Raw genomic sequence first — 26,196 nt, 5'->3', positions numbered from 1 at the left:
ATTACTTCAGTCTAGAATTAAGTTTTCTATCAGCTATACCAAATAATATGAATACCACTTAAAAGAATAAGCTGAAAGAAAATAAAATTAGACATCCTATGGCTCTATATACTTATTCATTTTGAGTAAATTGTAAAGCTAATAGTGGCTACCACCAGAAAACAGGAGCTAATAATAATAACTTCTTTCTCCTAAAAACAGTAATTTGCATACGCTCACCTGAGTACTCCTACTTCATTTTTGAAGGCCTGTAACTGTTGAGGTGTGGGTGCTGTCACATTCAACATTTTCACTGCCACATCACCTAAAAGGTAATCATCATTCCAAATGTCATTCCAATTTTAAAAATTTAAAACTATAAAACATTCTTGGGGATTTCCACTAATTATAATAATTGGTAAATCCACAACACTGTTAAACTACAAATAAATAATGCCTAACTGTCTAAACTGCATTAATTTTTGAAGGATAAAAATGAAATTAACAGCAATACTCCTATACTAGTATTTCAAAAGACCAACCCCCAAATAGACAACCTTGTTTTCCCTGGAAATTTAGTTTAAGTAAGTACCCAGAGTATTTTTCCAATTATTTAACAATACTCAATGAGATATATTTACTAAATGAACACTGAAACTAGAGATAAGAGTCCCAGTGGAGCTTGGCTTAAAGTTGAAAACTTCAAATTTCTTTATCAGAGCAGTTAACATTATGTACAAAGTTATGGATTATTTATGATGCTTTTCATTAGAAAAATGTTTAAAATTATAGCTAATTTAAAAAAGTTTATGTAAAACAGCCATAACTCTTACACACTACCACTAAAAGTGAAAATTGGTACAACCACTTTGTAATATTGCTGGTAGTATCTATAAAACTGGACATATGCACATCATATGGTCCTATAATTTTCTCCAAGGTATGTATACCCAGCAAAAATAGATTTATATGTTCTCTGAAAGATATAAAAAAAATATTCATAGCAACATCATTGGAATAGCACCAAACTGGAAACCATCCAAATGCTCATTACACAGTAGATGGAAGAAGAAATCAGCTTACACATTGAAAAATTAACAGAGAGAATGAATGACTTCCAACAACAATACAGATGAATCTTGCATACAACATAAGGGGCCAGACACTGAAGGGTACATGCTGTATGATTCCTGTTGCAGTCAGGTTGGTAGCTAACCTTGGGGGAGGAGTGACTGGAAAGGGGCATCAGGGGAGCTTCTAGTATGACAATAATGTTCTGTTTGTTGATCATGGCTATCTATTCACTTTTTGAGATTTCAGCTACTTGTATACTTACATGCATTTTTTTATATGTACATTAAGCTTTTATATATATATATTATTGATTTCTTTTAGTTATCAATATAATACAACATTCATTTTATCAGTGGTACCATATAACTTACCTACCACTTAAAACCAATGTTTAAAAACATTTTGAAAGCACCCAGAAAAAAATTACCATAATGCCACTCACTGACATTTTATATATGAATGATAAGGCTTATATATGAATGCAGGGTGAATATTTATGAATATATAAAAAAATGAGAACTATAGTAAACTTCTGATAGAAATTTTTTATATTATATATATAACATATATGGGGTATTACACATGCTGCTTTTATACAATTTAATACACCAAAGACACCTTCCATATCAATAAATGTAATTCTAGCATATCATTTGAAAAATCCTATACAATCATGTATGGATCCAATTTATTTATCTATTTATCTAATCGTTTTTTTATTTTCATTTTGCATTCTTACTAAATCTTAATGAATTTACTTTTTTTTTTTTTTTTTTTTTTAAAGATAGAGTGAGAGAGGGAGGGGGAGAGAGAGAGAGAGAGAATTTTTAATATTTATTTTTTTTTAGTTTTTGGCGGACACAACATCTTTGTTTGTATGTGGTGCTGAGGATCGAACCCGGGCCGCACGCATGCCAGGCGAGCACGCTACCGCTTGAGCCACATCCCCAGCCCCATGAATTTACTTTTATACATGATTATTCATTCCTGTCCCATTACTTCCTAAGGATGTCATCAATATACATATTGCCAAATTATATATAATAATAATGTTTATAATAATACAAATAATGGCTCAATAGACATACTGCCAAATTGTCTTGTAATTCCAGCAGCTCAGGAGACTGAGGCAGCCTCAGCAGTTTAGCAAGGCCCTAAGCAACTCAAGGAGACCCTGTCTCCAAATAAAATATATATTTGAAAAAAGGGCTAGGGATGTGGTGCAGTGGTTAAAGCTCCTGGGTTCAAACGCTTGTATTAAAAAAACAAAACAAAACAAAAAACAAAAAACAAAACAAAAAAAAAAGAAAACAGAAACCAACCCAGATTTTGGGGAACAGCTAATCTGGAGAATCTTAATTTTAAAAAATTATTACTGCAGTCAGGTGGGGCGCCACATGCCTGTACTCCCAATTACTATGAGGCAGGAGAGCTACAAGTTCAAGGCCAGTCTGGGTAACTTAATGAGACCCTATCAAAATAAAAATAAAAAGGGCTGGGCATATAGCTCAGTGGGAGAACAACTGTCTAGTATGGGCATGGCCCTGGGTTTGATCCCTAGCAACACAAACACAAATAAATAAATAATTAGTAATATAATGAAAGGAGTCCTGATTGCTGTGAACCTAGGTTTTATTTCCCATAATTCTTGTTACAGTTTGGGAGAACTTCTGCATCTGATGAAAATGATGCAAACAGTGAGTATTCTTTGATTTTTAAAAATAAAATGGTTACACATATACTATTACTGTGAGACTTGTGACTACGTCAACAATATTACATACATACCATGCCACTTTCCCTTGTAGACTGTTCCAAATGATCCAGATCCAATTCTTTGTCCCACTGTGATCTGTCCATCAGGAATCTCCCAATCATCACTTGAATCCCGTCTACCAAGTGTTTTCTTGATAAAAATAGTGCAAAAGTCAAGTTAGGCCAACCAAACAAAAAGGGGAAACCTTATGTTCCATGTGAAGTATATTAACCTAAGCCTGAGAGGAGCAAGATGAGGAAGATAATATCGCTTCTTTCACCAAAAGCTGAAGAAATAATAGTTAAAAGTATGACTAGGAGCTGGGGTTGTGGCTCTGTGGTAGAACGCTTGCCTACCATGTGTGAGGCACTGGTTTGATCCTCAGCACCACATAAAAATAAATAAAATAACTATCTATCAACAACTAAAAAAAATTTTTTTTAAATATGACTAAAAATACAAAACAAAATTAAGACAAGTCAGACTTGGATAGAAACAATTTATTTAAAAATGAAAATTATTTATTGAGCATGTGTGAGAAATGCCTATTATTAAAATTAATAAGAAAAACCAGTTTTGTATTATTTGGAGGACTATAAGGGCAAGATAAATATTATGTATTTGTGATAAGTTTTTGCCTCCAAATACCTAAAAATTTAACCTAATATGTTATAGTAACAGGAGACAATTTTTCTAGTTACTTTTTTCTAGTCAGAGTTAAATTTTCTCATAGATCTGAACTGGTCTCTCTCTAAAAAAAATCTATCTATCTATTTATCTATCTATCTATCTATCTATCTATCTATCTATCTATATCTCCAATTACTTTGGTAGGGTTAAAGGATCATCTTCCCAACAAGTAGCAGAAAGTTAATTTTTCAAATAGGGAAAAATGTCACTTGGTAGATTTTTGAATTGTAGTTCAGCCTTTAGAATATGTATGCTTAATCATGCTTTCCAAAACTTTATTTACTCTTTTTTCCTTATTTTATTTTAGGTACTGGGGTTTGAACCCAGGGGTGCTTTACCACTGAGCCACGTCCCTCAGCCCTTTTTATTTTTCATTTTGAGACAGGGTCTTGTTTGAGGCTGGCCTCAAACTTGCTATCTTTGTCTCAGCTTCCTGAATAGCTGGGATTACAGGTGTGTACCACTATGCCTGGCTCTTTTTTCTTATTAGAAACAGAATGCTACTGTTACTCTTCCAAAACTGCCTTTTACATTAGAGATGAAAATGAAAATTGGTGTTGTGGGAATATGCTTAAGCAAAAATCAACTGTTAAATTTGATAGGGGAATTTTTTATCATATACAGATATAACATATCTAAAAGTGACATTTATGTGGCTCTGATTTCAAAAAAGAAAGGACTCCGGTGAAAAAAAGATAAATATTCTTACCATCCTATTCCTGTCTTCTGAGGAGGAAGATGACTTCCTTTCCCGCTGAGGTCCTGGAGATTTCTGTAAGGCTTTCACATTAGTGAGTGAGCCTGGTAATGAGGCAGGTGGGGTTGCAGACAAACCTGTGGTTGATCCTAAATCAGGGAAAATGTATCCATTAAGGAGGAGCAAGGGAGCGAGTTCCTTTAACAGGGGGTGCACAAAGTGCAAGGGGGGACTTAGATTTGGATTTAAACTTGCTATTAAAATGTAGTATATGTTCAAATACTGACCTTTTGAAAAAAACAAGTCAAAAGAGGCCTATTGGTGATTAGTACTAATTTTTTTTTAGTTTTCTGGCCAACTTAATTACAGTTTTAAAACATCTAATGATAGATATATTATTGGTTTAACTTTTCCTAGTCCAAAGTCTAGGGAAAAAAATTCTCTTAATAAAAAAAAATTTGTGTCTTTGAAGAAAAATTTAAAAAGTGAAGTCAATTAAAAAGCCTATATAACACATTTTTAAATAGAAACTTTTAATTGTATTACCTCAATAGCCAATCAATATTAAAAAATATGGAAACCCCCAAATGGAAATATTTTCTAATGTTACCTTAATATTGAAAATATAGGGCTTGTTCATATTAGCCACTAATATTTAAATACAACCCCAAACTATAAGCTTTACTACTTAAGAAATATTGATCAGTGTCAGTAGTTCCTGGAGGTTTTTTTTTTTTTTTTTTTTTTTGACTAATATAGATTATTTGTTACCTTTATAACAAAATGACTGTAAGCAAAGCCAAGTAGGTTTCCTTAAAATTTTCTGAAAATCTCTGCATTTAAAAGTAAGTATAAAGTAAATGTTATGGCCTTTTAGGCAAGTTACTACAAATGCCAATATTTTGTATGCCAAGTAAGCCCAAGGAGTACTCTTTGGAAGTGGACTCAGTTGGTAAGATTAGAACCTTTCTGATGGGCACATTTCCAAATACTGACTCAGTGGTAAACATCCTAAGTCTATGTATAGTTGCATCTGGTTCAGAGGGGCTCAGGACAATGAGTCAGGCTTGAATACAGCTGAATAGGACTAAGATTTCTAGGCAATATTTCCATATATATATAGTCTTCAGGAATATATACATATATATATTTTAAAGATTACAACTCATACGGTAGAGATGAGACCATAGTCTTTCAAAGAACAAGGATGTAAAAAAACCCCCAAACATTTCAATGTTAAATATGGGCTGGGTACAGGGGTGCACCCTGGTAATACCAGGGACTCAGGAGGCCAAGGCAGAAAGATTGCAAGTTGGAGGCCAGCCTTGGTAACTTAGTGAAACCCTGTCTCAAAATAAAAACGAAAAAGAACTAGGGATGTAGTTCAATGGTAAAGCACCCTAGGGTTCAATTTCCAGTACCAAAAAAGAGAAATATCTTAATTTTCTAAGTGATTATCCCACATTGCTCCTTCCTTTCTTAAAAAAAAAAAAAAAAAAAAAAGTTCAATCTGGGTAGAAATTTTACCATTGTTACATCATACTATAATAGCATGTGAAATTTCCATGCTCTCACAGGCAGTTTTCTAAAATAAAATGGTGTCTAACTTGTCTTTTAATTAGAGCATAATCCATTTTCTGCCTGCCATTGATATTTTCAACACCATATAGTCTTAATCGCTTACCCAGGTGACACAGTTCTGGTCTACTTAGTAACATTTTATTCCTTAGTTTAATCATATTATTCAGTACTGGATGAACTTCCATCCCATTTCATGGATTTTTCTGAGAAACAGCTGGGCTGAGAGAGCAAAACTGAAAACACCATTGCTACATGGTGGAATGTGATGGACATTATCTAAAGTACATGTATGAAGACACGAATTGGTGTGAATATACTTTGTATACAACCAGAGATATGAAAAAATTGTGCTCTATATGTGTAATAAGAATTGTAATGCATTCTGTTGTCATATATAAATAAAAAAATTAATAATAAAAAAAAAGTAACAGGGGGCTGGGGATGTAGCTCAGTGGTAGATCGCTTGCCTACCATGTGTGAGGCACTGGGTTCGATCCTCTGCACCACAAAAAATAAATAAAATAAAGATATTGTGTCCATTTACAACTATTTTTTGAAAAAGTATCGATCAAGAGCCAGTAAATATAATTCTTTTTTTTTTTTTTTTTGCAGTACTAGGGTTGAACATAGTAGGATGCTCTACCACTGACCTAGCCAGGGCCCTTTTCGTTTTTTTTATTTTGATAGGCAGGTTTTCCTCAGCTCCTTAAATTGCTGGGATCACAGGTATACACCACTGCACCCAGATAATTCTTTAAAAAAAATATTTGTAGCCAGACATCTGTACCAACTTTGACTTCAAATTTTAAAAAGTCAGTTTAAGAACTAAAATATGGCAAAATAAAAGGCAGAGTAAAATTATACTGCTAACTTTTTCTTCCTATTAAGGTATAATTAGAGTATAACTACTCTGAGTTTCTGAAGTATTCTGAAATATCCAAAATATATGATAAATCTTTCTGTTTTAAAAACAATTCCCTATTTTTTCATAAAATATACACATCCCATATTGGGGCAAAGAATGAAAACAAAACCCAAAATGCATTGCTGATATTACAAAATTAAAAAAAAAAAAGCTAAAAGCCTAACAAAAATATTTTTAATAGGGGTTTCCATTTATATTTTAATTTTCTTAAAAACCACAAAAATTGTTAACAAATAGTTAATCAAAGTTATCACCTACATTAAAATTTAAGGAATCCATATTGAAGATCCCTCCCATCTTATTTGTTCCCACCCACTGAGTTTAAGTCATCAAGACCAAGATGTAATAGTATAACAAATAACAAGATGGAAAATCTCAGCTCAGATTTTTTTTCTCTCTTAAAAATTTATGACAGACAGCATACAGAAAACTTGTAGTAGTGAATATGTGTGAGAAGCACATTCAGAGCATTCCAGCCAGGCCAAGCAGAAATTCAGTACTGAAAACTCTCACACTTACAAACACACGCTGTGAGGGTGAGGCACAAACAGCATCTGTAGTTTATATTTAGTTTGCTTTGGGTGAAAACAAGAAAGAAGAGCCCAACTACCTCTGAACACTGGGCCAGGCTCAAAATCAAACACTATTTCACTGGGGACAGAATGTAGGAGGGGACTGGGAGTCCGGGATTGGTATTTCCGAAGACAGCGCATCAGCTGGTTCAAGGGGGCTGTTAGAAGAGAAAGAGAGGGGCAGGCAAACACAGGAAGACAGACACACAGAAGAAATGAAAGAAGTCATGGGGAATAAATAAGATGAATTGAAGCCCGCTTCACAAAATAATTCTGGACTTTTTTCTTTAACCTGCTTATTTTTATAAAATCCCAATCATTTTTTAAAAAGTGACTCATAAAAAGGACAAGAAATGCCACTTGATTTTAGATTCTAAGCAGGCAGTGTTTATGACAAAGTTAACTCTGTGATGCTAACATGATGGCAACATTTAAATGCTTGATGTATTGGGCAAAATTATCAAAAGCCACAGCTATTAAGACATATGAAAGTCAAACTGGCAGCAACATTAAATTGGCAGGTTCATGGAATAACAAACAGAAGAAAAACCCTTTGTATAACTATGTGCTCTAGTCAATACCAAGTCCAGAGTACATAATGCAGGCTTATTATTTTGGTAGCTTCATAGGTGTACAGAAATATAACAAAAGATGGTTTATACAATGTTTACTTGGAAAATATCTCTGAGTCTGGGCTTAGATATTTTGAAGATACAGAAGGTCACAATGAAGAGACCAGCTCTGTCCGTGATACTGCAGGTCTTCTTTATTAGAGAAGTACAGAGGACCTCCTTCAAGAAAACTTCAAGGCAGTCTTAAATACCATCTCTGAGAAAACATTAAATGGGATAAATTCTTATAAAAAGTTTTTTCTTAAGCGATGTTTCTTAAGATAAAAATTCTGAAAGATACAGCAATTTCTTGTTTGCTTGCTTTATTTACTAGACTAATCCAAGGGTAAGCTTTTCCATTCTGGGCTAGCTATTCAATAAAAGGTACATTTCAAACACTTCCAGAAAGTTGAAGGGAAGTGTCTGACAAACTAAGGAGCTCTGGCAGGCAATCCAAGTCATGATTTAGCAAAATCAAGTTTTAAGTATGAATGGAGGACCCCAAAGGAAATTTATCAATTTCCATTTAAGAGAGGTAGAAGTTAACGAAGTGGTTAAAATAATTAAGGATCTCTTCTTGATGCAATATTTAAGTTACAGATGGTACATTTAAGACTACCTTTTGTGTTTTCTCATTTCCTATTCATGTCAAGAATTAGTTAAAATTAGCAATAAATGATAAATACTACAAAAATTTGGGTTTTCGCTACTTATTTTTCTCTGTGTCTGTGTTTCATGAAAGAAGCAAGTATAAAGGAGATAAGCAGCAAAGCAATTGCATTTTTTCCTGAGCATTTTTTTTTTTTAAACTGAACTCACTCACTACTTACCTCCATCACCACGAAACCCTTGGTCTCTAATCAAGTCCTACAAATAAATAGTAAAGTATATTTATTCAAAGCATATGGTAAGAAAATAATAGCAACACTGAATTTTCACTCTACATTAATAGAAAGGTTAATTCAAAATAACACCTGTCTTACAATTACTTCACAAAACAAAGAATATGAAATTAGCTAGTGGACATGATAAAAATCTAAATTTTGAAGTACTTGTCAAACTAACCCTATAACTGAAAGGATTTTTAGTCCTGATCAAATGCTGAAATCCATTTCAGGCCATTCAAAACCAATGGCTTCATCAGTCCTTAAAGAAAATTCTACTGGCACATATTAAGAGCCATAAAAATGTTCATACCCTTTGATCCTGTAATTCCACTTCTGGGAATTTTTCCTAAGGAAATAATTCAGAAGAAAAAATGATATGCACAAAGATGTTTAGTGCAGCATTATCCATCATACTAAAAAGTCAGAAATAATTATTTCCCAATGATAGGCATTTTGACAAATGATGGTTAAGTAAGTTATGGAGTATCAATTTAATGAAGTATTATGCAACCATGAAAACAATAATGAAGATTAAATCATGAAACATATTCACAATAAGATGAAAAATACAAAGTTAAAAGTACACTGAATACCATCATAAAATATGGATACACAAGGACATACTACAAAAGAGGGAAAAAGATCAAAATAGCTCAAATAAGAATTTTATTAAATTTGTCATTGTTATTAAAATACAGTTACAACAGTGTTAGTAGTAGGGAAGTCACTCTGTTGTACAATTTGGATCTTGATAGGCAGAACTTGGATTAGTTTGCTTACTCAGTTTAATTTAAATGTGAGGGATTGAATGGCCCCAAATGTATCTAAATAGGCCCTTTGCCAACAGGCAGCTTTTTGTTTGCTAGCTAAAACAAAGAATATTATTTATAGGTATATTTCTGTCATGTTCAATGTACCACATAAAGTCTTCAACATTTTCTACAGAATAATCAATACGCATATAAAACTTCAAACAAGGTGCTAGGTATTAGGGGTGTTGCTACCAATAAATACAAAATTCTGGTAGTCTCATTAACTTTCTGTGGTTTTGAAAGTTTATACTCATTGTAAGAGAAATGTACACTCATGAAAATTAAATGATATAATTACAACAACTTAAAATATTATAGAAGAGATATCAGTTTGTTGCTAAGTTACTGTCAACCAAGTGCTTTTGGCAATAAGATTTTTAGTCCTACATAAAGGATTTTATCATTGGGGAAGCATTTGAAGAAATGTCTGAGGGAGGGTTGGAAAAAAGGAGTATAGTTAAGGGCCTTCTAGACACAAGGACACATAAGAGAAAGGCCATATCCCTTTCTTTTCGCTGCATCTACCCCGAAACTTACAACAACTATGAACTGACCAAATTTGGCTTTCTCCACTCTTACAACCTACAGCTAGTACCAACATAAACTTGCATTTTTCAGTCTCAAATGTGTTCTTAAAACTCCTCGACAATCTTTTTACTTGTTCCAGGTTAAACAGGACGTTCTAGTTTCCAAATCTGATTATTTCAAACTTTCTCCCACTCTCTTGTAGTTTCTTCTCTTACATTTCTTTCCTTCAGCATGATAAACAAAAACCATCAGAAGAACTTTTGGTCCTGCCTTTACATCCATAAATATTTGTATAATAACATAAGCTATAATTTCTGAATTCTTATGTACTGGGCATAAAAAGAAGTGTCTAGGTAGGCACTATTAGGTGGACAATAAAGTCATACAGTTTGTAGAGAGCTATATCCATCCATCTTTAATTCCTCATAGCTTGTGCAGGACATCATTATCTATTCTTCCTCTTCTTTCAATTCCCTCCTTTACTACTATACAGTATAATGGGTAAGCATAAGAAAGGAAGGCCAGGTTCAAATATACTTATCAGCTGTGTGTTGTGGTCTTGGTGTACTCTTTAATCTCTGTAAATTTATCATCCTCTCTCACTCTTACTTTATACTAATTTTCTTAACAGTGAACTAAAGATAATAATAGTACTTAACCCATGAATTTATATGAGGCTAGAACAAGAAAATTTATTTATAGCACTATCACAGTATCTGGTACACAGTAAGCATTCATAAGTAGTAGCCATTTTACAGATTCTTAGGAATCTTATCTTGAATTCACTAATTTATAGTCTCCTTTCCTTCAACTCACTATCTTGACACCATTGCTACTACTTCAGTTTCAGCTTTTACTGGCTCTTGTTTAGAATACTGCAAAAGCCACATTATTGACAATTCTGCCTTTAGATGCAATACCCATTCATCTATCCTCCATGTGACCACTTTTTCGAAAGTCTAGAGCTGATATCTCATACTCCTAATTCCCTACCTGGTATACTTAATAAACTCCTACTCAATCATCTTTTACAATCTGGCTTCAATGTTATCCTTTCTCTGCTAAATATTCCTACATCCAATGAGATAGAGTTTATTATTCTCTAAACTCTCATTAGATATTTTGTGGTTATTTATTTGTATCTCTGATTCATCCACTAAAACTGTGACTTCTTTAAAGGCAAAGACCATGTCCCAATTCATCCTTAATTACTAATTGCCTAGCTCAGAGTCAAAAGTACATCTTTTTAGTGGGATAATAGGTGACTGAACATGAATGAAATTCATACTTTATCTTGTAATCAATGGTAAATCACTGAATTTTTTTTCAATATTTTCTAGTTGTTGATGGACCTTTATTTTTTTATATGTGGTGCTGAGAATCAAACATAGTGCGTCACACAAGCTAGGCAAGTGCTCTTTCACTGAGCTACAACTCCATCCCCTGAAAGTTTTAGAATACAGTAAGAGAGGATGATAAATGTGTTATGAAAATTATCCTGATGATAGTATAGATAAATCAATGGAAGGAAATCCATTTAGGAGATAAATGTAGTAAGTACTTCAAGCGGGCAATATAAATTTAAATGGTGGTGGCAATAAGTGAGAACCAGTTTGAGACACACATGAAAAGGAAAAGGTAATGGCTGATTATGAGAAAGAGGAAAAGGCAAGATACAGAGTGACACTTTGAAAGTTCAATTATGAGAGATCTGGAGACTAGTAGTCACAAGCAGAGAATAAGAGAAACAATTTAAAAGGACGTTAGTTTTAAAAGTAAAGATAACAAAAGGCTGAGGCAGGATTGTCAAGTTGGAGGCCAGCCTCAGTAACTTAGTGAGGCCCTAAACAACTTAGAGAGACCATTTCTCAAACAAAACAAAGGTTTGAGGATGTGGCTCAGTGGTTAAACACCACTGGGTTCAATACCCTGCACCCCCCAAGCCCCCTCAAAAGTAGTAAAGATGAAGATTAAAATTTTGGATACAATGAGAACAAACCGAGATTAGAAATATAGTTTGATTTCTTATTTCACAATCTCCTTATTCCCATATTTTCCTCCCCTATTTACTAGTTAAGGAAAAATGGCACAAGAGGAAAGCCACTTACTTGAACCACCAATGGAGAAAAGGTTTTATAGTAAAATATGGGAAGAAAGTCTGATTTTTGGATGAAATTAAAATTTATGATAAAGGTTTATTTATTTTTTTTAGTACTGGGTTTTAAACCCAGCAGCACTTACAACCACTGAGCCACATCCCCAGTCCTTTTCATTTTGAGATAGGTTCTCACTAAGTTGCTTAGGGCCTCACTAAATTGCTGAGGCTGGCCCTTTACTTGGAATCCTCTTGCCTCAGCCTCTTGAGCTGCTGGGATTACAGCCATTATACCCAGCTTGTAATAAAGTTTTTGTTTTTAACATTTAATAAAATTTAACTTATAGTTTCAACTATAACTAATTCTTTTTTAATATTTATTTTTTTTAGTTGTAGTTGGACACAATACATTTATTTTTGTTTATTTATTTTTATGTGGTGCTGAGGATCGAACCCAGGGTCTTGCACGTGCTAGGCGAGCACTCTACCGCTGAGCCACAACCTCAGCCCTACACTAATTCTTAAACATACAAAGAATCAAGTTTTGTGGTTAGAATGCCAAGCTTATGGCAGTACCATCTGAAACTGTTAATTTCATATGTAACTTTTACAGCATAATCATAATCAATTTTATAAGAATTTTAGAGAAGTTCATGCATTCCCAAGGACCTCTATCAATCCTTTTGATATTTACACTATTTTCATTTGAAGATAAAACTTTTACAGGGATAGTGTTATTAAGGAAAATGTCAGAGTAACTCTAGTTTGGCACCAGTGAAGTATTTAATATCATCAGAGAAGATGACAGCCTTTTTTGAACTGTGATTCATATAAAGCCCAGTATTTAAAATAAATGATAAATGAAAGATGGCACTTGTTTCTGATCTACCTTATAATTATAACAGGAAAATAAAGAAGCAGACCTGAAATTTCAGTTCTAGCAATGCTATATACTTACATCAATATTGACAGGTTCTATTGTGTTTATATGCACATTGGGAGCAGATGAGGATCGGTCTCGTTGCCCAAATTGATTTCGATGATCTTCATCTGCTGGTCGGAAGGGCTGTGGAATTGGAATGGATTTTGAAGGAGACGGACTGGTGAGAATTTGGGGCCTGGAAAAATCAAGTAATTGAAAGATAAGATAAAAAGCAACTATACAGAGACAATAATATTAAATAATGAAAGATATAAAGATTTTCTGTTTATCAGAAAAATCTTTAAAATAAAGCACTGACATTCCAGCTGAAATAGCTTTATAAGAAACATTAAAGAGGACTAACAGACCTACAACTAGAACTGCCAAAGTTGCTATGTTCAAGCAGAACCTTCAGGAAATATCAACAAGAACACCAATGATTAATCAGCTGAAGAAGAGGGTCTTCTTTTTAAAGTAGAAAAATGTTCTAGTTAAGAGATTGAATAAAATCTATTTTTTCTAACTTTGCATTTCTTGAGAGCTGAAATTATTTAAATGAAAAAATTTATGAACAATATTAGGAAGTTATAAATATTTTGGGAATGTAATCTGTACACTTCAGGACCTGAAAAATGTACCTGCTGCCAAACACCTAAGTTGTACGAAAATTCTAAACAATATCAAAAGATCATTTCCAAATTCAGAAGATGATCTTCACAGTGCCAGGACTTTTCTCATTTTGAAATTTTTATCATTCCCAATGATTGATATCAAAGACACAAGAGAATCATAAAGATTAAAGCATTTATTTTTTAAAAACTGGTTTTTAATCAGACCACCAAAATAGGTTACAGGGTGACCTACTTTGATACTGTAGATAAATAAGGAAGTATGATTTTTCACTGGCCCTAAAACAAACTTGACACAAAAACCCTAAAATTCAGAGGATAGACCATAGCACCTGTAAGAAGAATATGTTCCTCAGAAAAGATATCTACAGTAGGAGCAGGGAGGATCACTTGGTAGAAGATGCGGCTGTCTCACTGAACTCCACCATCAGGACCAATGAAGTGCTAATAAGCTCTTTACCTATATTTGTTATCATTCCACCCATCTTATGAAAGCTCTCTAAATGATCAGCATTATTTAGTAGTTATTAGGCCAGAAAGGCAATGATGAGGGAATAAAGCATTTTGTGACAGGAGAGGGTTTGGAGAGGAATGGTAAGAAAATATAGAAGGAAAAGAAATGGATAAAGGTTTGAAAAGGAAAGAAAGTTCAGTAGTGACAAAATCCTCCAAATAAAATGTCAACAGAATCTGAACCATGCCAGTTTACATCCTTACTTCTCTTTTTTATTTTATTTTTTTAATTTTGCTTTTTTTTATTAGTTGCTCATGACAATACAATGATCTTGACATATCATACATTTGAATCAAATGGGGTATAAATTCTCATTTTTACATCCTTACTTCTCTGAGCACACAAATAAGCACAATTATTAAGGATAGGAGAAAATTTTTGACTTTGCATGCTCATTTTAATTACATGAATTCATATATAACTGATATATAAATAATAAGACATTAGGTACTAAAAATTATTATCAGCCTAATTATAGGCAAGACTTATGGAACTAAATTTTGGGAAAATTAGCATGTTTCACTTGGGTCCTTTTTATGCTTTCCGGTTATTGAGAAATATTTGGTTTGTGACAGAGCCATTCCATTTCTTGCCTTAGGCTCCAAATATACCCTTTGCTAAGGAATTGTGAGAGAAGTAAAACAATGAAAAAATTACATTAGTTAAAACAAAACAAAACAATGAACATAACAAAAAACCTGGAAAGTGAACTGATACCTAACTGCTACTTATAGACTGATGATTTAAAGTTTTAGGGCAAGCACATACTTTATTAAAAATTTTTAAAAAATTATACATAGACACAATATCTTTGTTTTTTGACTTTTAAGTGGTGCTGAGGATTGAACCCAGTGCTCCACATGTGGGAGGCAAGGGCTCTGCCACTGAGCCATAACCCCAGCCCAGGCACATACTTTAAATCAGGTCTTAAAACTGGAAAAAGCCCAAATTAACTAGAACTGTATAGGTTAGTCTAAGCAATGCTATAATTGATCTGGTATGGGCAGAAGTGGCAGTAAATCTTTCTTGAAACTTAGTTAGGACAATGACAGAAACATATTGGATGACAAATCAGAGATATGTATGCAAAGAATATGATCCAGAGGCAAGAAAAAAAATCCTGAATTTAATTTGGCAAGTTTCATTATCATATCTAAAGAAAAGAATGTATATATTAGAAAATGAGAATATCCAGGTGTGGTGGTGCATGCCTGTCAATGACTTGGGAGGCTGAGGGAAGAGGACTGAATATTTGAAGCCAGCCTCAGCAACTTAATGGGACCCTCAACAACTTAGGAGACTCTGTCTCAAAATAAAAAATAAAAATAAAATAAAATAAAACTGGGGATGTAGCTCAGTGGTAAAGTGCCCTGGGGTTCAATCCCCAGTACCAAACAGATAGAAAAAGAGAATGACTGCCAATTATATAAAATCAAAGACATTAATATCACCTGGAAGGGAAGGTGTGTTTTGATCCACAGTCACCTAGTCTTGAGGACAGGTATACATTGCAATTTTGGACAATACCTCAAGTTATCATATCCTGGTGTATTAAATATCTTATATTGCCTCTGGATCATATTCTTTGCATATATATCTCTGACTTGTCATCCGGTATGTTTCTGTCATTGTCCTAACTCAGTAAGTTTCAAGAATGATTTGCCACTTCTACCCATACCGGATCAATTATAGCATTGATTAGACTAACCTATACAGTTCTAGGTTATTTGGGCTTTTTCCAGTTTTAAGACCTGATTTAAAGTATGTGCTTGGGCTGGGGTTATGGCTCAGTGGCACAGCCCTTGCCTCCCACATGTGGGGCACTGGGTTCGATCCTCAGCACCACATAAAAATCAATGAACAAAATAAAGATATTGTGTCCATGTATAATTAAAAAAAAAATTTAAAAAGTATGTGCTTGCCCTGAAACTTTAAATCAAATCGGTCTATAAGTAGTATTAAAATTAGTACTCTGTACTAATTCCATGCTTGACAAAACCATCATAATTTGGTTTCCTATAAATATCTTCTGAAAGAATGCCAGCCCATCCAATACAAGAAGCCTGATTTATATAACAGGCATATTTCTTACAGAAAGAATTACTGGATATTCTGATGCAGTCTGTTCTGACTTTGTTTAATGTAAATCAGTATATTCCTATATTAATATTCTCATCATTTCTGGGAATGGATAAAATTGAGCTTCCATATCTGGGAAATCTTTACCTGGACCAAGGTAATTTATACCCTATGAAGTATCCTGGCAGACATCCAACTGGGTTTTATTCAATGACAACGTTACATTACCCTGCTGCAAACTTCTTTAAAGTGGTACCAAGTTTAAAATAAAAAATTTTAGCACTGTGTAGTATATTACCAATAAGTCAGACCTAATTTTCAAGCTAGAATATTTAAATTTTGAAGCAAAGTAATTACTTTTGTTCAGTGATATGCAAATTTTAAATGTTGGCTTTTCCTAAATGTATACACTCTTAAGCATTTTTAAGAAGTAGAAAAGAGGTATCTCTAATTTTTTACCAAAATTGTGTAATATATCACTTTTCCAAAATTTCTTGATTACATCTGTTATGACACTTGCTTTATGATCATTATGACTGTTATATCAAGACTAAAAACAAAATGCAAGTGAGTTCCAATACTGAATATGACCATACAGAGGCAACCATCTACACCATGACATAAAAGCATCAAGAAAATGATTTAAATAAGTTTGAACATCTTATTCATTTGCTCAAGACCAGAATCTACTTCAGTTATGAATAAAATACTTGTGGCATAGGCATATGTTTTCTTAAGACAGCACTCCTTCCTGAATTGTTACCACTGCAAACCTTCAGAGAGGCCAAGATAATTTCATTATGGTGTTCTGTAACTCTGCTCAAAGAACTGGGACCTCTCATTAGAAAGTCATCATGGTCTATAGACTCTGTCAGAAGAAAATGTCATAGCCAAAGGATTAATTAAAAACCCAAACACACAATAAAAACATTTTTACTTTATTGTCTTAAAAAACCCACAGAGCTGCACACAACTAATGGCAGAGCAGTAGGAATAAAATGAGTTCAAAGAATTGTTATAACCTGACAAAAGAACACAGTGGTTGCATTTTCTGTTGTTCCAAATGGACAAATACACCCACTCATTAACATAAAATTCTTTGCTAAATTTTCTAACCTATGAGACCTCCAGGAAGGTTGGCTTCACAAAAATTATAGGTCTATTAGAAGTGTCAACTTATGATTATTTTTATCTATATAGAAGTCTAGAGAAATATCACATTGTGAAGAGTGGGAGGTAGTAGGGTAAAAACTGACAATATTTCTGAACTAAATTTCTCTGGGATATTCTATAGAAACTTTTTTTTTATATGCTTCCAGATATAAGCATACACAATGCCATCTCAAATCCAGTAGGAAAAGAGTAAGCAGACTTGAGTAAGAGCCAATTACTAGTACCCACTTAACTCAACAATACCAGGTCTCTCTCTCTTTTTTTTCCACTATGAATCGTTTTTTTAAAATTTTTTTAGTTGTAAATGGATACAATATCTTGATTTTTATTTATTTATTTTTATGTGGTGATGAGGATTGAACCCAGGCCCCACACATGCAAGGCAAGCGCTCCACTGAGCTACAATCCCAGCCCATCTACTATGAATCTTAAATATAAGATACTTTGGCACTGTTTTTAAAGTCTTTGCTTTGTCCTCTACAACTAACGATACTATTAATTTCTTTCTTTTGCACTGTAAGACTATCCATACCTTCTCCCACTCCAGTTCAGGTCTTTGTTGCTTCTCAGTCTTTACTACCTAGTTGGCAGCCACAAACCCAGCCCTGTCCCTTTCATGTGTCAAATAAATTCCAGTTTTAATTCCAAGACTATCTGGTCTTATACTTGGCACTTCTCAAGATAAGTCTTTCTTTGCTAGGTCTTAATCCTGCCATTTTTATTCTTTTTTTTTTTTTTTTTGGCACTGGGAATTAAGTCCAGGGGTGCTTTATCACTGAGCTACATACCCAACCCTTTTAATGCCTACACTGGCCTGGAACTAGCAATCCTCCTGCTTCAGCCTCCCAAACTGCTGGGATTATGGGCATGTGCCACTGTGATCAGCTTTCATTCCTTTCATTTATGTTTTTTCTCTATTCCCTATCACCATACTTTTATTTCCTAAGTTTACTCAGATTGTAGTCATTCTTTAAGGTCTAGTTCAAATCCCATCTTCTCCATTAGTTTTCCTGAGCATTCTCTCTTATACTACTCTCCCTTTTCTTAACATGAAAATACCTATCCTCATTTCACAATTTAACATACTCTTGGAAACTGTTTATTACAATACTATGCTATCTTTAAATTATTTGCTAATGTTTTATATGCTAATGCAACTTTTATAAAAGAAAGTAATATAGTTCTGTATCTAATATTATCTAAAAATTATCTGTTGTCTGATTTTTTTCAGATCTGGTTCTGAAAGTCTACAACCAGATTTAATCCCACTTGTGTACCAAATGCATGCAAATGTCTTAATGATGAGATAAAATAAGTTATTTGAAAAGAGAATTCCTTAATTTACCAATTCGAGTGCTAGAAGGCAGTTCATATAGCATGTCACTGAACAGCAGGAGTCAAATCATACCCAATAGAGTCTGAGGGGGGTGCAGAAGGGGATGATCCAGATGTAAGGGCAGTCTCTGCTAAGGAGGCCTCCTCCTGTGGTATTGGGTGGTGCTCAAAGAACTTGGAGACAAACAGCAAACTGTGAGGCAAAAACAAAACAAAACAAAACAAACCTAACTTGTGCAAAACCCAGAAGCTTCAGTACATCAGAATACATAGTTATTGGGAAAATATGAGATCAAATTCCACTTTGAGAAATAATTGTTAAATTTTAATTAGTTGTATTTTTGTCTAAAGACTTATTAAAAATATTACATTGTGTTTTCAAAGGCAAGCTCAGAATCTATAACTAATTTTTCTTTTCAGCAAATTTCTACATATTAGAAGGGGAAAAATCATGCTTCATAGTTAAAGAATTAGAAGAACAAGTATCTATTGCTAAATTAGATTATATTATTATAATTTACTTTAAAGTATGGAGTTAAATACTATTTGCTCAGGAAGTGATCGGAAAATATACAAGACCTTAACAGAAGAAACAACAATAATGACAGAAAAGAGATTATAACAGATTCGGACTAATCTATTAGAAAAACTCCAGCATAAAGCGAAAAGAAATTTTAGGAAGGAATAAACTGGGTATGAAGATTTTATATCTTACTTTTAAATAAACTGGGGAAGGAGGCACAAAGTGGGGGGGAAAGAGAGGGAGAGAGAAAAGGGGAGGGGGAGAGAAAGAGAGAATATAAAAGTAGTTCACAAAATAAATCACAGATTAGACCTCAAACTATAATGGTCAACTTAATTGAAATGACCCATCAGGTCTCTTCCCACAAACTATCCAAAAATGATTTCTATGGACTAGGGGTCTTTATTAATTAAAAGAGAATATAAAATATAAATAAAATGTACAGCTGAACCAGAACTACAATTTGGGAAAGAAGTTCTGGCATTTCCATGTTATTGTACATTACAAGCTATTCTCTAATCATACTTTAAAAAGTTCCTTGTAAAAACTACACTGGACAGAAAATCCTTCATGGACTTTCAAGACAACTAGTTTTATAATATGAAAATTTAAATGTAAAATGGTAGACAGAAGAGAGGTTCTTTTGGATTACTTACTCAAGTTGGTCATAATTAACACACATCAGTGGAACCTCTGTACTACAACGCTGGTGAAATTTATAACCACATGTTTGACAGCGGAAACCTTGGAAAAGCAGCTTTCGACAAAAGTCACAAAATGCTAAGGTGAAAAAAGTTTTTCGTACCTACAAAATAAAAAAAAGCAGAGAATTTCAAAAGCTTGAAAGAACCCTTTTAGAAATTAGCATATTTAACAAAGTCTTAATACATTTATATCATAAAAACTTACATTCTAAAATATAAACATGAAAACCAGAGGGTTCAAGATAGTAGATGGGCTGGGCATGGTGGCACATGCCTGTAATCCCAGAAGCTTGGGAGGCTGAGGCAGGAGGATTGTGAGTTCAAAGCCAGCCTCAGCAAAAGTGAGACACTAAGCAACTCAGTGAGACACTGTCTCTAAATAAAATACAAAAATAGGGCTGGGGATGTGGCTTAGTGGTTGAGTGCCTGAGTTCAACCCTGGGTACTACCCCCCAGTAAAAAGATAGTAATGGGCAACATGCATTTATCTTCTATCCCAACACCCAAATTAAAAACTCAGAAGTCAAGAAGAATGAGAAACAAAAGACTAGTAAAAGATTTCAGCTTGACAACATAAATATAGAGGCAGAAAATGAGAGAATAAAGGAAAAATGATGGAGAAAGAAGGGTATAATTTAATTATTGTACAAAGAGGATAGAGAAGGAATGCTGACTGGTATTGATGAAACAAGAACACCAGTTACAAAGATGTCCAATGGAGGCCAGGCACGGTGGCACACTCCTGTAATCTCAGTGGCTTGGGAGGCTGAGACAGGAGAATCTTAAGTTCAAAGCCACTCTCAGCAACTGTAAGTTCCTAAGCAACTCAGTGAAAGTCTATCTCTAAATAAAATACAAAACAGGGCTGGGGATATGGCTCAGTGGTCAAGTACCCCCTGAGTTCAATCCCCGGTACCAAAAAAATAAAAAATAAAAATAAAAAGATGCCCAGTTGAAGAAGAAAAATTTAAAAAGTAAAGAGAGAGAAAAGGAGAAGAGTGCAATGCTAATATCTAAACTTGATAAAGCAAGAAACTGGCTAAAAAATATTTAGTGATATGACAGCAGTTATCCAATGAGCTCAAAACAAACTATTAAAAATGAACAGTAGTCTCCTCTGGAGAGGGTTAAGGAGAGAAGAAGTGGAAAGGAAGAGTGAGAGAATATAAAGATGATTTAAAAAATAGGTGAAAGAATCAGAACCTATCACCTGTGGTTCAAAAATAAAATGATTAGCTTAACTGAAATGACACTTCTTCTAAAAATTACCAAAAAGTGATTTCTATGGGTTAGGGTGTTTTAATTAAAAGATAATATATATAATGTACAGCTAAATCAGAAATACAACTTGAGACAGAAATGCTGTACACTACATGTTACTTTCTAACTACACTTTAAATGTCAAATAGTGCACAGAGATTTTTTTTTTTTTAAAGTAACTTTCTGAAGTTGATTATAATTATTGTACATCAGTGAAAACAAGGCTGGTGAAATTTATAACCAGCATTAGAAGCTAGCAAGGGATGGGGCAACAGATACTTATTAATTATAAGCACCTCTGCACTTCTTTTATTTTGTTTTTGGTACTGGGGATTGAACCTAGAAGTGCTTTACTACTGAGCTCTATCCCAAGCATTTTTTATTTTTTGAGACAGGGTCTCACTAACTTGCTGAGGCTGGCCTTGACCTTATGATCCTCCTGCTTAGCCTTGAGTCACTGGGATTACAAACATGTGCAACTGTGCCTGGCACCTCTGTACTTTTTTAAAGCATATACATGTACCATTTGGGTACAAATATAAAATAATTATTTATAAAAGACAAAAACTAGCATATGAAAATCAGAACTAATTTGGATGAGGGATAAGAAAATCATCTAAATACAAATTTTAAAAAAATTATTTTTTGGTCACAGGGTCTTGCTGTGTGGCCCAGTTTGATCTCAAAGCTAAGATACTTCTGCCTTAGCTAGCTTCCCTTGTTGGTATTCCAGGAGTGGGCCACCACACACAGCAATAAAAAATACTTTTACAAACTATCAATTGTTGGGGGATTAGAATATTCAGGCAATTTAAACTTATTAGTGAATATTTATTTACACCAAACTTAAAAGGCAATATATAAAAATTCTCTGTCAAAAGGCAAGTGATATATAACATGGATAACAAAAACAAAACTCTGCTAGGGAAAATCCATCTTACCAAAGATAGAATTGCTTAAAATGTACATGTTTTGAGTATACAATGAATAGAAAACATAAGATGGACACACAAATACAAAACTCTTAATAATGACTATTTCAGAGTGTCAAGAGTATGGATGACTCCTATCTTATTCTTTGCTGTAAATTCTCAATCATCTCAGTTTTTCAAAATTTCAATCACAAATAATAGTAATAAATATTGCTGGGAGCCATTAGCCAAGTAGGTATGACAATTTCCTTGCCAGCGTACCCCATGTTGCAGTGACATTGAATGTAGGTGACCTTGTTCAAGGACCAAGGCGGATTAGGGCGTTCCCGGTTTAGGTTCCAGGTTTAAGGTTTAAGATTATTCCTGCTGGGAATAGGGCGTATCTTGCTGCCTGAGTTCCCCTTGAGTTCTCACGGGATTCAGACAGTATATTTTGGAGATAGAAGCCCAGTGGAGGTGGATTTGGGCAGAGAACGTGGATTTCCCCAGAACGTGTTTGTAGACGGCTGGTGTGAGTTCGGGAATAAAGAGTTGCTGTTTGAATCTACAAGCTGTGTGGTGGCTCGTGATATTCTGCCCAGCCAGACTGTGGCATTTGTGCCCAGCCAGACTGTGGCAAATATATTTTACCTTATGACCCAGTATATACCTGTAATCTTAATAATACTTACCTGGATATATAATGAATTTCTGAATCTATTCTATTAGATACAGATGCTTTTCACAATACATTAGATTGATTCTAATACCAACATTATTTTCAATCAACATTAATGGAAGTAATTTAAAAAGTATTTCATCAAAAAAATTATATTCTGACATACAATCCTTTTTGAGAACATTTATACAGTTTTAAAAGTGACATTTGTTTTCTTCAACTTTTTCCCCCTATGTGTCACTTTCTAGGGGATATGAAAAAGCCAAATTCTTGTTTCTGGCTTTGTTCCTTTTCCATTTGTCTCTGGTTAGATAAGAAATTAAAATATCTTCTTTACTATTTTTTCTGCAGCCATTACTTACCAAACTAAGCATCTTTTACACTTCTGGCAGAACTTCAGCAAATAGCAAAGAAAAGTATGTTTTCAAAGTATCAATATTTTTCAGTCATCTGATTCTTTTTGCTCACCACACATACTCAGTCACCTGATAACTTACTGTTTCATGAAGCCCTCAATTTCCTCTTCCTTCATTAAACTACTCAACTGCTTTTATTCCTATCATTAAACCATATATTATATGTGTGTGTGTGTATGTATGTATATACATGTATTTTCTTTTAAATTTGTTCATAAATACACAACAGTAGAGAGTATTTTGACATGTTATACATACATACATGGAGTATAATGTCCCATTCTTGTGGTTGTATTTGATGTGGAGTTTCATTGGTGGTGTATTCACATATAAACATAGGAAAGTTATGTCCAATTCATTTTACTGTCTTTCCTATTCCTATCTCCCCTTCCTTCCCTATTAAACTATATTTTAAAACTATGTATAACTGGTTGGTTGTGCACATAAAGGAGGAAAATGAGAGAAGAAAAGTAAGAGGGAGGGATATATGGGGGAAGGAAAACATCTGAGGGGGAGAAAATATGTGAATATGCATTTGAGCATAAATTTTAAGCAACATGTTTGGATCTATAAGGATACCTTTTGTCAATAAGATGGGCACAGGAAGATCTATCTTTCTTCTGGTTCACAGCTTATGCTTCAACTGGAATTTAAGCATAACTATGTATGTACAGTAAATTAGTGGAAGGACACACACTGTAACATTTAGCTTATGTGAGGTTCGAGCAAATGCAAAAAGCAGACAGGGAAAAGACTGAGGGAGAAGCTCAGTATCCAGCTATTTCTCCTCCTACTTTCATCACTATAGTCTTCAAAAACATTTACACAAATGTGTATACAGATTCTGTTGAGCCCTGTATATAACAGGTTTTTGGAAAATATAAAAATTTAAATAAATGCTATTAATAGAAGAATGGTTAGGTATGCCAAATTTCTACTCCTATGAACTATTATGCAATTGTTAAATAAAGCTAAGTGTAATGACATAATTTAGTCTATAATATCCTGTTGAATAAAAAAATAAATAAAAAAAGGTGAGGAATATCACCAGAGCATGGAAAGTAATGAAGCAGGAGAAAAAAAATGAGAAAGGAGAAAACTCTGGGTTTACAGTTATAGGCATATGTTTGTGTATTCAGTTACCCATTTAGTCTATACAAATGTTGACCTGTAGGAGGGGGATTTTCATTTTTTTACTTCATATACTTTTTTGCAGCATTCCAATTTTTTCTCTTAATAACAGACATGTATTTCTTTTTAAGTTAAAAAGAAATCAGGATGAAAATAAACCTCTTTAAACAAAAGTTTAAAGAACAAATTTTCAACTTATGTAAAATGTCAACACAAAGTGAGTCAACCATTTTCATATTCCTCAATAAAAATACATTCATAAGAACTTGAACATTTTTGAAATGCCAAAAATGTAAAGGTACATACAAAGTTGTGTGTTGTAAGTGGAACATTTTCCAACACTTCTACATGCAATTCTTCCCCTGTAAGCCAGGAAATATCAGTGTCCCAGCCAATTGGTTTCTTCTCTCTGAAAAATATAGACATAAGTCTTTCTTGGTTACTGTACCTAAGAATACTCACATGCCTAATGCTGAAGATATGAAAATTGGTTATTGAGGGGCTAGTAATTGGGAGGCTTGGCTCCCTGGTCTTCAATCTTCAGAAATTTGAATGGCAATAAATTTTTAAGTTTATCCCAAATAATGTATCACTCTTAGACATATAGCAGGGTAAAGAGATGTACTCTTTTCCAGAAAAGACATACAACAGTAAAAAATTGATTGTTCCTGTCTTCTCCCTCAAAAAAAAAAAAAAAAAAAAAAAAATCAAAGGTATGGACTTATCTATTCAGAGAAAAAGAGGCACCATATGCCCTCCAAAACATGATTGAAAATTTGGATTCAAAATCTGAGAGTCTTAGAACAATGTTAGATACTTTCTGAAAGAAAAAGTTTAATATAAAATGTTAATTTTGATAAACTTTTTTTGAGAGTATGAGTTTGTATTAAAAATGAGGGAGTGGAGCTGGGCGTGGTGGAGCATGAGGCTGAAGCAGGAGGATCTCAAGGTCAAAGCTAGCCTCAGCAGATTAGTGAGACACTTAGCAACTCAGCAAGACCCTGTCTCTAAATAAAATATAAAAAAGGGCTGGGTATGTGGCTCAGTGGTCAAGTATCCTGGATTTAATTCCCGGTACTAAAAGAAAAAAAAAAAAAATGAGGTAGTGTATAAGGATTCATTATCCAAGTAAATCTCATTCTATGGTTGAAAAATCCAAAAAATCTCAAACTCCAATAAAGTCATTTGATTAGAATAACAAATATCATAGTTAACACAAAATTAATTAACTCAGTACTAATTAAAACATTTCCCCCTAAAGTTGCTTTTCAATCCCCTAGGTTTGGGTACAGATCCTACAGAAAACTCCAAAGTTTAATGTCTGATTTTCTTTGTAACAAAATTTCACAATACATACAAACCATACCCATCCTGAATTCTGTAAACAGCACAGCACTCTGGGATAAGACCTCGCATCATCAGTGCTTTCTTTAGACTGTCTCGTACTGTAACTCCACACCTTGCAGGTACCTACAGTATAAATATATGTAAGAGGGAAAAAAATTTTTTTTCATATCATTGGGGAAAAAACAAAACCCCAACAACAACAAAACCCTCAGTAATTTATCTTCCTAACACAAATCCTTTAAAATATCATGGATTACTAGGTTAAATGCGATATCATTTCTTATAGCTCACTTAATATTACAGGGAATTATAATCAAAATATCTATTATTATTAATCTTACTGACCCAGATCACAATTTGATTTTT

The 26,196-nt window shown here is 33.7% G+C and overlaps 1 protein-coding gene across 7 annotated transcripts in view; it reads right to left on the bottom strand.

Moving 5' to 3' along the window:
- The window catches only part of Braf (B-Raf proto-oncogene, serine/threonine kinase), a 183,316-nt gene that overhangs the window by 48,826 nt on the left and 108,294 nt on the right, over positions 1-26,196 (bottom strand). For 3 of the 7 annotated variants that reach the window (XR_011707439.1, XM_071611690.1, XM_071611672.1), the window contains exons 4-13: positions 25,841-25,953; positions 24,790-24,892; positions 20,039-20,187; positions 18,933-19,052; positions 13,166-13,325; positions 9,083-9,118; positions 8,716-8,752; positions 4,209-4,345; positions 2,842-2,959; positions 220-304 (exon numbers count right to left, since the gene is read on the bottom strand). Coding sequence is in view for 6 of the 7 variants with exons in the window: in XM_071611690.1 (XP_071467791.1) it covers positions 220-304; positions 2,842-2,959; positions 4,209-4,345; positions 8,716-8,752; positions 9,083-9,118; positions 13,166-13,325; positions 18,933-19,052; positions 20,039-20,187; positions 24,790-24,892; positions 25,841-25,953 (1,058 nt within the window). In the remaining variant the exon portion in view is untranslated. The remainder of the gene's footprint in view (positions 1-219; positions 305-2,841; positions 2,960-4,208; positions 4,346-8,715; positions 8,753-9,082; positions 9,119-13,165; positions 13,326-18,932; positions 19,053-20,038; positions 20,188-24,789; positions 24,893-25,840; positions 25,954-26,196) is intronic. The other 4 variants (XM_071611689.1, XM_027952175.2, XM_034637018.2 and 1 more) reach the window with 3 other exon arrangements.

This window comes from Marmota flaviventris, chromosome 1 (genome assembly GCF_047511675.1).
Source record: "Marmota flaviventris isolate mMarFla1 chromosome 1, mMarFla1.hap1, whole genome shotgun sequence".
Classification (NCBI taxonomy): domain Eukaryota; kingdom Metazoa; phylum Chordata; class Mammalia; order Rodentia; family Sciuridae; genus Marmota; species Marmota flaviventris.
The sequence above is the reverse complement of the archived record's forward strand: the minus strand, read 5'-3'. Positions and strand labels throughout refer to the sequence as shown.